Here is a 14057-nt window from a genome sequence, read left to right on the forward strand (position 1 = left end):
TACAGATACAATGACAGAGCACAGGACAATGAAACATGAGGACTATATAAAGGGGAGGAAATCAAGAGGGAACAGGTGTGAGACATGAACTAATCAACAAGCAATAACGAGGGATACAAAAGGGCGGGAAAACAGACAAAGACCGGAGAGAGTATCGAAGACCGAAAGGGTCAAAAAGACTCTCTCCACACATAACCAAAGACTTTGTCATGGCTCTGCTACAGGACCAAGAAAAGCATAACTAAATGAAGCAGAGCCATGACAACTCCAGTGGTTAAGCCTTAACTGTATAAAGTGACAATGATGCTTTTTGTGCACAAACAAAAATAACAACTTTATTCATCAATTTATTGACCATGTGACGCACGCATGTGTGCAGGCGCGGATTAATGCACAGGCTTGCCTAGGCTGCAGCCTAGGGGCCCCACTTGTTTAGGGGCCTCTGATTGGCCAGATTATTTTTTTTATTTACTTCAGCGCGAACAAAAAATAGACCCTCATTGGCCCATAAAAAATATAACAAAAAATAAGCCGTTGATTGGATAGATGTGACATTTGGGTCACATCTGTCCAATCAGCTGCTGGTGAAATCATGTCAATCTTTTTAATTTACATCACTGCTATTGCTAGACTGCATAGCGGCAAAATGTCCATAAGAAAGTACAATAGTGGAGCACAAAAACAGAAAATACAAAGGTTAAAAGAACGACGTGACTAAGATAGCAGCAGGAGGACTGGCAGCGCGCATTGGCTAACATCGTTGCTGCATTCAGCGGTTGAAACAACTGCAGCGTTATCCTTAGCTGTTGCAGCAGTTAGCTCATCATGTTATTCCAGTTATTCCAAAGTAAATGCATTGTAATCGGCTAAAGCGCATGTGCAGGGTTTGGTACCCTGGTGCGCAACGGAGTTCGTGTGACAGCTTTTACATTAGCGTTTTTTCGCAAACCGTGCCCCGTTCCGAAGTAAACTTCATGCGTTACAGGCACCTGAAAGCCACCTAAGGGGGGGCCTCATCCAAAGAGCAGCCTAGGGGCCCCGGACCACCTTAATCCGCTCCTGCATGCATGTGGTGCTGACGTAGAACGGTGGCTCCTGTGTCTGCTCAATATGCATGTGTTGTGAACACTGGCTCCTGCGACAATGCACACATACGCCCTGTGGTCGTCCGGAGGCGCATAGGAGACTGATGAATGAAATCAGGAAATTGTTATAGTCGTCCTTTTTTGCCGGAGTATCGCTTTAAAGCAATGATAATTTGATTGACAGGGCTAATAATAACAGCTCCATCAACTGCAAAGCTTGTTACAAGATCTGGCTCAAGAATATAAGTGTTCAATGTGCCATGATCACTATTAATTTGAAAAAATGTTGCGTAAACCTGTCGATACACATACACATGTAATTGAACTTTTTCTTTATAGCTATTAAAATGTCAATGACAATTGATAAACCTTTCGATACCAGTCTCACCAAACCTGAAGACAGTCATTACAAAGATTTTGCCAAACAAATCCAGGATGCAGTGAGTATTTCATATTTCCTAGATAAAATAAATTTATTTTTGTATTTATTTGTTTGTGAAGGATATCAGACAATGCCTTATGCTACGTTTGGTGGGACTTACTGTGTTCTTGACATATTTCTTAATTTTTTCTATGATTTATCACTATGTCTCATTATGACAGATTACAGTTACACTCTTTAACACTGGTAAATCTATTCTTCGCACAGACCAATTTCTTTTTTTGTAGCATGTGCCACATATAATATATGTCGCACTGTACTGCCCTGATATACGTATAATATATGTGTATACATTTACAGGTCGAACAAAGTTACAAAAGTCTGCCTAGCTACAAAACCGGTTCAGTAAATGTCACTGGCTTCAGGTACGGTCACATTAACAGTTAAAAATGTCTGTTTTATTATTGTTTAAGAAGCCTTTTGTTAATACAGTGTTCTCCGACTTGTGTGGTGTCGGGGGGGGACAAGGAGAGAACCCAAGCGCAGGCAGCTTGACACAAAACAATAATTTATTAACATGAAAATACAAAGCAAAAACCCACGAGGGGGTAAAACAACAACGACAAACGGAAAAAATCATAGACTAAAAAGGAACATAGACTAACTAACTGGACTAACTAAAACAACACTTGACATAACTTACACTGACTAGACTAGACTAGACAATACTTTACAGAACACGGGGCAGGAACAGGACGTGAAGTAGCAACAGACACGGAACAAAACGAACTAGCCCAGGACAGAAAACACAAGGGCATAATAAAGGGAACCAAATCAAGAGGGGATGAGTTGCGGGGCATGAAATCATTAACAATCAATAATGAGGAAACGAGGGGGCGGGGACATATACGAGACCAGAGAGAGCTCATGTTATGTCAGAACCAACAATGACATGTCTCTCTCCACACAAAACATGAGGCTCTGTCATGATCCTGCCACTAGATCAAGAAAGACATGACATGATGAGGCAGAATCATGACAGTGTGGTTTGTGTTTTGCTCCATAGACCTGGAAGCACTATAGCAGACTACACGATTATCGCAACCAACAGCAATCTGGATTTTACCTCAGCAAACATAAATCTTTACAACATTCTCTTGAGTAAAGGAATCACTGTTGCTGCCAATGGTTTTGCTCAGTCCGGTCAGTGTAGTGAATGTTTAACACAAAGTTAAAACATTCACATGTTTTAGTTCTGTCATATATGTTACGTAGCTGGTGTGCTGTGTGTTTGTGATATAAGACATATGTTTTTATTTTCAGAACAAAAGCCCCTGATCAGTACATCAGGTAACTTATATCCTCAGCAAAAGTTGGAGCTGAAATGTCCCCAGTCTGTTAACAGAACAATAACATGGAAAGTTAATGAAAAAGATCCAGACAGCACAAAATATACCATTTCAGAAGACGGTGGCACACTTACGTTGAACAGTGCTGCTTACAGTGACCATGGTGAGTCTCAGGAGTGTTTTTTTGTGCTTTGACATTTTATACAGAAATTTCTAAAATCGCTGGTTTCAAAAATCACAATTAAATAGCATATTTTCGTCCAACAATTAAACCTGACATCAACTGTACCATACCTTTCGTTTCCTAAGCTTAAATAAAACTAAAACCACTTTTTTCCAAGGTTGCTTCAGCTACTGCGCACAGGTTGGCAAGTATGCGTCTCTGTAAAGCTCCGCCCCAGAGAACCATTCGTTTTTATAAATTGATGATTGGCTCTCCCTTCCCCATTCATAGTACCAGCGGTGGCGCATTTTGTTAATATCTATTACCTTAGGCCATACTCAATTGCAAAGCCAAGATGATTCCAAATCTGTATGGAACCAACGAGCTCTAAAAAAAGAAATCACCCTTTTTTTAGTACAAGCAGTTTCTTTTGTATAATGATGCTTCACCCTACATGTTTTTAATAACAATGGATCTGTATTTTCCCACTTGTAGGCAGATACTCATGCATCATGCAAACCGCTTCAATACCTTACATCCAGTGGCAAGATATTAGCATCGAACAAGAACCCAGTATCAGTGTGGGTGACAATGAACGTGTTTTTCCATGTGATGGAAGGACTGTTCAGTTAACATGCTATGTTAATGCAGACTACAGTGTCGAGTGGGTCCTGAATGGCAATGTGCAAACGTCAGGTTATACATAATGCATCCATTATTATTTACAATGAGAAAATCCACAATGTTTTTAATTATTGACAATAAATGTATTTCACTGTCTTCAATCAGAAATCGGATCAGATTCCATCACAGTACACCATATAGTACCAAAGGACAATTGTAGGGAAGAAATCTTAACCTGTCGACTAAAGGGTTTACCACAACTACTTGGTTACAGTTATAGCACGAGGAGTGTCACGGTAAAGACGAGCACAGAAGGTAAGTTTTCAGTTTCTCATTAATTATATACTGCCGCAGCAAGTTTTTTATACGGTTGAGTTTAACTTGACTTAAATGTGTAAAGAACTCGCAAATATTAACCACCACTGCAGTGTCACAGACACCAAATCGTCTATTGTGTAAATATTTTAAGAAATTGCACTACTATATCACACTCAGCTGGTACTGTGAATAATACACATACAGAATATGATGTATTCAGATGTTTCGTGGCACCTAATCAAATATTTAAAAATGCCAGATTTCACCTGTCAAGATAACACACTTGGATTTGGAAAAACAAATGATATGACTAAAGGACTGTGTGAGAATGGCAAGGAAGGAAGCATAACGTATAAATGCAAATCAAATGGTTGGGCAATAGAACAGGATGACTGTGTGCTCAAAGTTATCAAAGATCTTGAAAGCAAAGTGCAGGTAATCTATTCATTTATTTGTGAAAAAAATCAATCAACTGTCTGAAATGTTTCTAATAATCAGAATTGTTGTGCTTTGTATTGTAGGGTTTAGCTGTGACTGCTATTCCACAGTTTATGGCAGAACTCAGTAATGCTGTTGAGCAGAATAATGCTAGTGTAACCCAATCTGCTGCGACTGTCAAAACAATTGTTGAGATCCTCTCTAACATTGCTGATTTGTCAAAAAACATAACCCACAAAAAACCTGTTATGGAGGTATAGTCATGTTTTATTTGTTTGGTTATGGTGCCTTTCGTACATCAAAATATGGCACATTTCTATTTATACTTAATTAGGTAAATAATTATATATAATAATGAAAATCGTAATAAATGTCATTATATAATTTTTTTAATTACATTTCCAGAGTTTCTTAAACACAGTGGACATCATCGTGTCAGATAATTCCAGTAAAACTTGGAATGATTTGAACAATAAAAACACGACAGGAAACACCAGCGTTAAACTTCTGGAAGCTATTGAGAATATAAGCGATCGACTTTCAGATGTGTTTGCAGTTAATCTGTCATCTATTCATTTGAATAGAGTTACAATAAAAAACTCATTCAACCAAACATCTCAACTACCAAGCTCAACGACTCAGATTGTGATACCAAATATTTCTAAACCAACCTTCATAACTGTTATATTCTTTTCAAAGCTTAACGATGTTCTACCTACTCGTAATACCCCAAATAATGACAACAGGACATCCCAAAACCGTATTAATGGAGACGTGGTTGTGGTTAAGGTTAATGAAACAATTAACAACATTTCGTTTGGTTTTGACATCACAAATACATCATTGGGAAATCCTCAGTGTGTCTTTTGGAACTTTGATCTCGACCGATGGGATTCAACTGGATGTAAAGTCAAGATAACCGGGAATGAAACAGACAAGGTTACATGTGAATGCAACCACACAACCTCTTTTTCTCTCCTGATGTCACCGTTTGCAATCACAGACCCTGTGAAACGCACAGCCTTAGCCTATATAACATACATCGGTGTTGCTATTTCAATGGCCAGCTTGGTTCTGTGTCTCATTATTGAGATGATTGTATGGAAGTCAGTGACACGAAATGACACGTCTTACATGCGGCATGTCTCAATAGTCAACATCGCTGTGTCTCTGCTGATTGCAAACGTCTGTTTCATCATTGGAGCTGCAATCGCAGATCAAGACATAAAACAAGAGCAGATGATCTCAGTGGGTCGCTGCAGTGCAGTGGTTTTCTTCATGCACTTTTTTTACCTGGCTCTTTTCTTCTGGATGCTCGTTTCAGCACTTTTGCTCCTTTACAGCACTGTCATCGTCTTTGGTCAACTGTCAAGAACTGAAATGATGGTCATTGCCTTCACAGTTGGTTATGGTGCACCTTTGCTCATAGCAGTTATTACTGTCGCGTTCACAGCTGGGCCTAAAAACTATGTTTCAAAAGAAAATGCATGCTGGCTGAACTGGAATCCATCTCGGGCCCTGCTGGCATTTGTGATTCCAGCTCTGGCTATCTTCGCCTTTAACCTCATGGTTGTTATTGTAGTTGTGTATAAGATGTTAAGGAGAGGACATGGAGCCACAACTCAACCAGATGAGAAACATGTTCTTGTGGTCATTGCCAAATCTGTGGCTTTCCTGACTCCTATCTTTGGTCTAACATGGGGATTTGGGATTGGAACCATGGTGTCACCTGACTTTGGCATTCATGTGGTGTTTGCACTTCTAAACTCCCTGCAGGTACCACTTTCTGTTTTTGTGTCTTCAAAAATTTCATTTATACATCTGTTTTTTTATTCAGTTGTGTATTGGCAATCCATTATAATGCAAATTAGTTTTTATCATTAATATCTATCTAATACATATTAATATTATTATTATAACATTGTTTTTGCCCATTTTTCTGTGACACTAGGGGTTCTTTGTGTTGGTGTTTGGAATTATTTTAGACAACAAGGTATGAGATTAATCTGTTTTTTCTTTGTGTGTCTTTATAAGTTAGTAATATACTTGTGATTCTGATTTCAGTTAGTGTACAAAATCATAGTTTTGGGAACTAATAAATCTATTATAACCAGGAAATTGAGTTCATTTTAAATATCTACTATTACGTCACACATCAAACTTACACTCACGATTAAAAATATGACTGTAATGTATAACCGTAAATGCTGCTTGTGTTATTTTATTTTCAGTATGTTTCTTTTCTTTTTGCTTGCAGGTTCGTCAGTATCTATCAAGAGAGCTGTCATTAAAGAAACTTAGTTCCACAGGTACCAGGGTAAGTACAGTGCATATCTAAGAATACTTGCTCATTAGTCCTGCTGTAAATAATGTGAGTCCTAACCAATAATCATCTGGCCATGTTGATTTTACATGTAATTTTTATACATTACAGAGCACTAGTGCAGGAGCGTCTTCAAGTCGACTAGGTTTCTGGCAAAGGAATAGAAGTTAGTAAATAATCAATTAATCGAATCTCAATAATCTCAAAATATATACAGTGAATTTTGTGGATGTATATGTATTAGCGCTGTCAACAGATTACATTTTTTAATCGCGATTAATCGCACACGTATAGTGAAATTAAACATACACTATTTATTTTGTTTAACATAATTTTTTTAATCGAATGACAGTACTAAAATAAACAACTAACTTATCACACACAGGTTTTATGTTCAATTCAATTCAATTTTATTTATATAGCGCTTTTCACAATGTGCATTGTTCCAAAGCAGCTTTACAGGAGAAAATAAGAAAAGCTGAAAAACACAAAAAAGGTCAAACACAGCACAGTGCATGGTGTTTATAGAACAAGCAAGATCATTCTAGTAAATAATATCTAATAAATGCAGTCTCCCGGTGGTTTATTTAGCATATTTTGCATTAAGTGAATGCTTAACACGTTACAGTCTATTACTGCTAAATACATGAAATACAGAAGAATTCTCATTAAAGCTACAAAATCACATTGATTTCTTCGTTTCTTTTGATCTTTGATTAATAGGGATGTAACGATTCACCGTGAGCCGGTTGAAAATCGGTTATAATGAGTGACGATTCAAATCGGTTGAGGCTTGAACTGAATCGCAATACATTCTTTGAACAGCAGGGGCCGCTATTTTCACTGCAAACCTAAACGTGGATGCTGATATTTCTTAAATGCAAAAATATCCAAGAAAAGCACAGACAGTATTAGTTTGTTTATATTAAAGAGACTTTTTCTATTATTAATTTGTTACAAAATTGCAGTTTAGTTTTGTTATTTGAAATAAAACATTATTTTATCATACAAAGAAACGTGAAGCATTTAAGAAATAATGCAAGGGACGTTGTTCATTTCTAATTTGTTTCAACTCATTTTTTCAAAATAAATCGTGAGTAAATCGTGAATAAATCGCATCGTGAGATCAGAATCGTGAACAGCATCGCATCGTGAGCTAAGTGAATCGTTACATCCCTATTGATTAACATTAGTGACAGGAGTCACAGCAGCACGTTTAAGAATCCGGCCCCTTTAAGAGCTGCCGATCTAAGCAGATCTAACTACGCTACTCTTTGCATTCATTTAAAACTTTATTTAACTTTATTGAAGACTGTGCTTGCGAAAATACTAGACAAAATATGCTTTCTGGCACAATTGTGTGTGTTTTTGTTCAGTCAAGCACGAAAGAGAAGTTAATACTAGTGTGCTGTCTGACAGATTCTGACGCAGCCTTTAGCCCATGTGTACACCAGACGGGACCGCTGTCGCGTTGTGTTGAGCCGTGTTCCACAGCCAGAAGCTGTCAATCTATAATGGACGTGTAAAAACAAACATAAATAGTTTAAAGGCCTTTATATGAATAAGAGCGTGATTATATAATGTAACGCTAGACAATGATGGCAAAAAATCGGATGTTGCGTTAAATATTTCTAACGCTTTAATCTGAAAAAATTAATCCCATGCGTTAAAGCGTTAACGTCGACAGCCCTAATATATATGTACACACACACATGATGGATATATACTGTATTCACAAACACACACAAATCATGTAAAACAATTTCAAGCGAGTGACAGCATTTGTCAATGTAATTATGGGTATTGTGATCATTCTATTGTTTAGGTAAACAAATGTTTATTAAGTATAACAATGAGAATAGTCTGAGTAACATAAATTGCTATTTTCAGATGCGTACCACTTATCTAATCCCAACACTTCCTCAGGACCTTCATCCTAAAAACAGGACAGGAGTCTCATGTTCCGATGTGTGCTTATGTGTGCGATGTGTTCTGCTACTGATAACTTGAGAAATGTTTCTTTGTTCTAGAATAATTGCTTGTAATTTTATATTTTGTTAAGAATGCATTTGAAGACAGTGATTAGTGGTATAATTTACAGCATGTTCTTTTTGTACTTGGAAAATGTATATTTTTGCAGTTGTGTAATTTGGCCCCAAGAAAGCAACAACTTATATTTGTTCATAAAACCATTAAAATTTTTTGCCATCAAATACTTCAGCTTGTGATTCTTTTTAGTGGGCGGTCATTTTTTAGGATGCTGTATCTTAGCAAAGTCTCTGGGAACCTGAAACCTTCTACTTCTTGAGAATCCAGATAGGTTTCAGTTCTGGAAAATAGTTGCACTGGAAACAAAAGTGTTCCTGATGGTTTTACACCTAATTCTTTATTTTAATTCTTTAACAGAATCTCGATTCTGGTAACAATGCATCTTTTCTTCTCACTTAAACTTGTGCTACACAATCACAGGTTATGTGAGTTCATGTCAAATACAAAGAGTTCCGTTGTTACAACCTACCCCACTACTGGGGTGAGCAACACTAGCTGGGGATAGATGTAACAGTAAGAGGTAATTTGGTGAAATAATATCCACACTATCTGGTTTATGGAAGAACTTTATTAAAATGAAAAAAGTGGACAAAAATTCGACTGGCAAAACATTAGTTTGGAACTTTAAAGCCCCGTTGAAATCAAAATGAAAGTTTTTTCATTTGATTAAAAATAAGTTAGCCTTAAGGACGTCAATAATCTGATATGCTCCTAAATGCTGAAAAAAAATCACATTTAGAAGATACTATAACCATTCAAAACTGACAGTCTGGCACATGCGCTCAAAAAAATCTAGAAATTCGATGACATCACGCTACACTTCAGCCTCTCGTCAAAGTTCTTGTCCAATCGAAAGCGCTTTAGAATCCGAAGACTCCTGCCGCCTTCACAGAGCTGATAAAGCGGCGCTCATTTCAGCCACTTGTTCGCACATTTATTGTGTCCTACATGGTGAATGACGCATAGTGCACTAGACAGGAGACAGGGGATGATCCAGACAGTGTAAATATTAACATTAAAGTCTTCATTTTGTGTCAGTGTCACGCAAGTGGTAACACGTAGGTGCCCTCCAATTCAGAGACACAATAGCTCAGAGCTGATCATATCCATCGATCATACGTGCCAATCCGCTGAGAACTATGTATCTGACTCGTTTCAAGTCTACACAGAATATTGAATGTTAAGGCTCTATATATGGAAGGGATCAGACATCACAGCATTGATGTGTCACTCACCAACGTAAATAACAAGCTTCAAATGACACATCACTGGTAACACTGATCTTCCTATTCTTTTCAATAGACTTTTACATCACTGTAGCTATCACGCTGTAAAATTGTTGTGTGTGTCAGTGTGAGTGTGTGCAAGCATAATGTATATCTCATAAGGGTTCAGTCAGTCTTATAGTTGGGGCAATGTAGATAGTTGCCACTGGGGTGCAGGCTTTGTGGGCTCAGAACAACAAACACACTTTACCCACACTTATTTTGACCTAGACCTTGATTAGGGATGTAACGATTCACGTGAGCCGGTTGAAAATCGGTTATAATGAGTGACGATTCGAATCAGTTGAGGTGTGAACTGAATCGCAATACATTTTTTGAACAGCAGGGGCCGCTATTTTCACTGCAAACCTAAACGTGGACATGCTGATATTTCTTAAATGCAAAAAAATCCAAGAAAAGCTCAGACAGTATTAGTTTGGTTATATTAAAGAGACTTTTTCTATTATTAATTTGTTATAAAATTGCAGTTTAGTTTTGTTATTTGAAATAACACATTATTTTATTATACAAAGAAACGTGAAGCATTTAAGAAATAATGCAAGGGAAGTTGTTCATTTCTAATTTGTTTCAACTCATTTTGTAAAAATAAATCGTGAGTAAATCGTGAATAAATCGCATCGTGAGATCAGAATCGTGACTTGCATCGCATCGTGAGCTGAATGAATCGTTACATCCCTAACCTTGATATATGAAAATCCTATTTTAAGTAACTGTTACTATCCCCACCCCAGGCAGCCAGCCGGTTTCATTTTCCACCGAAGGGCTGATAATGGATATCTTTAGAATGTAAACACAAACGTGTCACGTGAAAACATAACTAAACTTTTCAGACTTTTCGAAAAGCGCTCTACATTACAATGAATGCTAGCAAAGTTATTAATATTAACAAGATGCACCACTGCCATTACAATGAATGGGGAGGAATGCGACGCTCAACATGGCTGCTCTAGCGGAGGAAGTCCCGCCTTCCAGTGAAACGAGCCAATCGTCATGAATGGCAATGTAAACATTTAAGTTCAGTTATGGATCATAGCTGCCTGTCATCAATCTCCTGGTGTGCCAGTTTAGGCTGCAGCTGCACTTTCAGTCTCAGTCATGTGGTGCGTGTCATACATCACATTTGCTCAGTGGTATGGCTTACTGCATACTGTGTGAGCCCCCCACAAACAGCCTTTGTTTCGGAGTTATGGAAACTCAAAAATGATTTTGCATCATGAATTAGTTAGAATTTGTTATAAAACAGATTAGATTCTATATAGAATAACAAACACCACACACAACAAAACACCAAAATTTGGCAAGTTCAGGTGAGCTGATGCAGTCAAAGAGTGTTAGAAAGCCCATTTGAATTTAAATGTTATGTCTACACAGCATGTTTGTGTTGTATTTTCTATACAACACAAAATGTATGTCTGTACTTTCAAGTTAGAATTTCATCATCTTTAGAAAATACACACACAAACAGGCTGCTTTTTGAGGAAACTTAATGTAGTGCATTTGTTGTATTCCGAAATAAATGCAAGAGTGGAACTTTGATTATTTGTAATATTCTGTTCGTTTTTCAACTCTAAAGATCAGGTAACACAAAACAATCTCATATTAATCTTGAGTACCTACAGTAGTATTCCATACGTCGTATATTCGAAGAGTATTTAGTTTGATCAAATTTATAAAAGAGAGATACAGCTGTACGATTACTTCTTGAAAAACACGAGCGGCTGCTGGAGGCAGGCAGTGGGACAAGCACACAACACATCATCGTATTAATCCCTTCGTGTTTTTGACATTATGCATGTACACGCCGATTGCCCACAAAACACAGACGTATGACTTAGTTTGACTTACCGCGTGCAGTTCATGTCTGCCATCTTTTAGCACTGCGACCGCGCCATCTATCAGTTTCAAACGATCTCAAAATCCAGCGTTATATCCACCAATGATCCTTGACTCCTTACTACTCGCTGTCGTAATGTGCGGTGGTCTGCCTAATAAAAAAAATAGCAACCATGTATTAGTGGTGGGCAGATCGAGCGTGGCTTCGTGAGAGAAGGTGCTCGCTGCAGAGCCAAGGGGTGGAGCAAAGCTCCAGCTCCCCCTCGCTGGAGCTCCAGCTCCCCCTCGCTGGATCTAGTGGGCGGAGCTTGAGCTATCCACGCGCAGATAGTCGTCAGAACTCGTAAAGTTTGTATCGCACGGTAAGAAGAGTGTACATTACAGATAAACTGAACTTTGAGACATGTATAACAATTTTCCATAGACTTTAATCGCTGTCTCACTTTCTAAATAAATGCTAATGTTGTTTTTATTTTTGACTCCCTAACATTTTATCTTAGTTCGAGCCGCATCCACGCGCACGAACTGTCACTCATTCAGGCCGTTTCGCAAGGTAAGAAAAGTGTACATTTAAGATAAACTAAACTTTGAGACATGTGTACAATCTTTTCATAGACATACATTTCTGTATCTACATGAATTCTAATGTTGTTGTTATTTTCAAATCCTGACATATTGATCGTAAGTCAGCTTTCGACAAGTGATGACTCATTTAGTGGTAGCATCTACTCCCATCCCCCATGCTACGTTTTAGCATGTGTCATTAGACCTGCTTATGAATATTGTACTTGTACTTTTGGTTGTTAAGTCCATAACTGCACAGGTGTGCTTTGTGGGCTCGCTGTTGGTCCAGTTCCTATGAAGGATACACTGAAGTGCATTACTAATTTCTAATGTCATGTCCTTTTACAGATCCTCAAGCTAAAGTCAAGGGAGGTTTTCTTTTTTGATTCGATGAACCCCAATTACTTTGGACAAGGGAGCTATATTCATATTTTCAGGTTTTCCTTTGAGGATTGCACATTTCTAGTTCTAATGATCTGCAGTCATACTAATAACATGCATGTGTTTTGAGTTTATACTAACACAAACGAATGTCTGTGTTCTTATGTTAACCAGCTTGTTTTATCCTGTGATAATCTTTATTTAATTTTAAATGAACTGGCTACAAAATTTTATTTTTTACAGGTGTGAGGAGTGACAGAATAATACTTTCGACATCATGAACTGAACTGTGACTTCATGAACTGAACTGTGTCACACAGTATGAAATGTATAGCCGATCTGTTTGAGATCATACTTTTTTTGTTTTAGCCAGCTATTATTTCCAGCATTGTATACTTAGAATTCAGTTATAGTAAATCCATCCACTGGCTCTAACATAAGGAGGGGTAGTTCTTCTTTGAGCCCGAACATTTTTATTGCAATATGATAAGTTATGTCTTTATTTATATTTGATTGCCCATGAAGACATATTATTGTATAATATATCATTTGTTTTGTTGTATTACTTCAGACAATTGGCAAATCACGTTTCTCCCGGCCATTGGAACATGTCTGCACTGACAGATTTTGAGGTATAGTTTTATAACTTAAAGAATACAGTACACAGTTGTCACAAATAACCCACTGAGGGTGAATCTAGTAAATTTATTGTATTCTTCAACAAAACCATAAACAAACAGACTTGACTAAGATATAAAAAAACAATCACTGGACTTGACATTTATATTCTGTATATAATATATGGTTTAATTCAACTTTAATTAACAGGGTGCACCACTTCAGCTGGGAGGAAGTGATTGTGGGGTATTCATGTTGATGGTAAGTGGTCTTATAGTTGCTGTACAGTTGTGTGTGTGCTAAACATTGCATTTGTTAATATAGTTTTTGTTTTGTATTTCAGTATGCACTCTATGTTACCCTCTCAAAGCCATTTGATTTCGCCGCAGTAAGTTTGCATCAATTTATGGTTATATACAAAAATGATTATGAGAACACTTTTAAAAGAATAAAAAATTATTAAGATTGCTTTCTTTTATCAGTCTGACATACCTACAATCAGGAAGTGGTGGTGCTATCGGTTGTTGCAGGCTTTTCCTTTAACAAGGTATATGATATTGATAACTATACTTTTGATTAAATCCTCCATAATGTGCAGTTCTAGTATGCAGGCAGTATATAAAAATAAAAAATGCACACCTAAA

The 14057-nt window shown here is 37.4% G+C and overlaps 1 protein-coding gene across 2 annotated transcripts; it reads left to right on the top strand.

Annotated features, from left to right (window-relative positions):
- The first annotated feature begins 14 nt into the window (after nt 1-14).
- Nucleotides 15-8911, top strand: LOC130566349 (adhesion G protein-coupled receptor F4-like). 2 transcript variants are annotated; one of them, XM_057353769.1, is made up of 13 exons: nt 15-1525; nt 1828-1892; nt 2534-2670; nt 2791-2979; nt 3475-3675; nt 3769-3918; nt 4181-4356; nt 4443-4613; nt 4765-6135; nt 6311-6352; nt 6617-6676; nt 6794-6848; nt 8573-8911. In XM_057353769.1, the coding sequence occupies exons 1-13, from the start codon at nt 1433-1435 to the stop codon at nt 8620-8622; spliced, it is 2760 nt and encodes a 919-aa protein (XP_057209752.1). In that variant the 5' UTR covers nt 15-1432; the 3' UTR covers nt 8623-8911. The 2 variants fall into 2 exon arrangements, with proteins under 2 accessions (XP_057209752.1, XP_057209753.1); XM_057353770.1 differs by lacking the exon at nt 2534-2670 and having other exon boundaries at nt 1423-1525; nt 8573-8910.
- Nucleotides 8912-14057: the final 5146 nt, after the last annotated feature.

The sequence above is a fragment of the Triplophysa rosa genome, linkage group LG15 (assembly GCF_024868665.1).
Source record: "Triplophysa rosa linkage group LG15, Trosa_1v2, whole genome shotgun sequence".
Classification (NCBI taxonomy): Eukaryota; Metazoa; Chordata; class Actinopteri; order Cypriniformes; family Nemacheilidae; genus Triplophysa; species Triplophysa rosa.

Excerpts from the sequence above, each read along its gene's own strand:
- LOC130566349 (XM_057353769.1), top strand. The coding sequence starts at position 1,433 with ATGTCAATGACAATTGATAAACCTTTCGATACCAGTCTCACCAAACCT. Across the intron at positions 2,671-2,790 it reads CAATGGTTTTGCTCAGTCCG|AACAAAAGCCCCTGATCAGT; the intron begins GTCAGTGTAGTG and ends TTTTATTTTCAG. Across the intron at positions 6,353-6,616 it reads GAATTATTTTAGACAACAAG|GTTCGTCAGTATCTATCAAG; the intron begins GTATGAGATTAA and ends TTTTGCTTGCAG.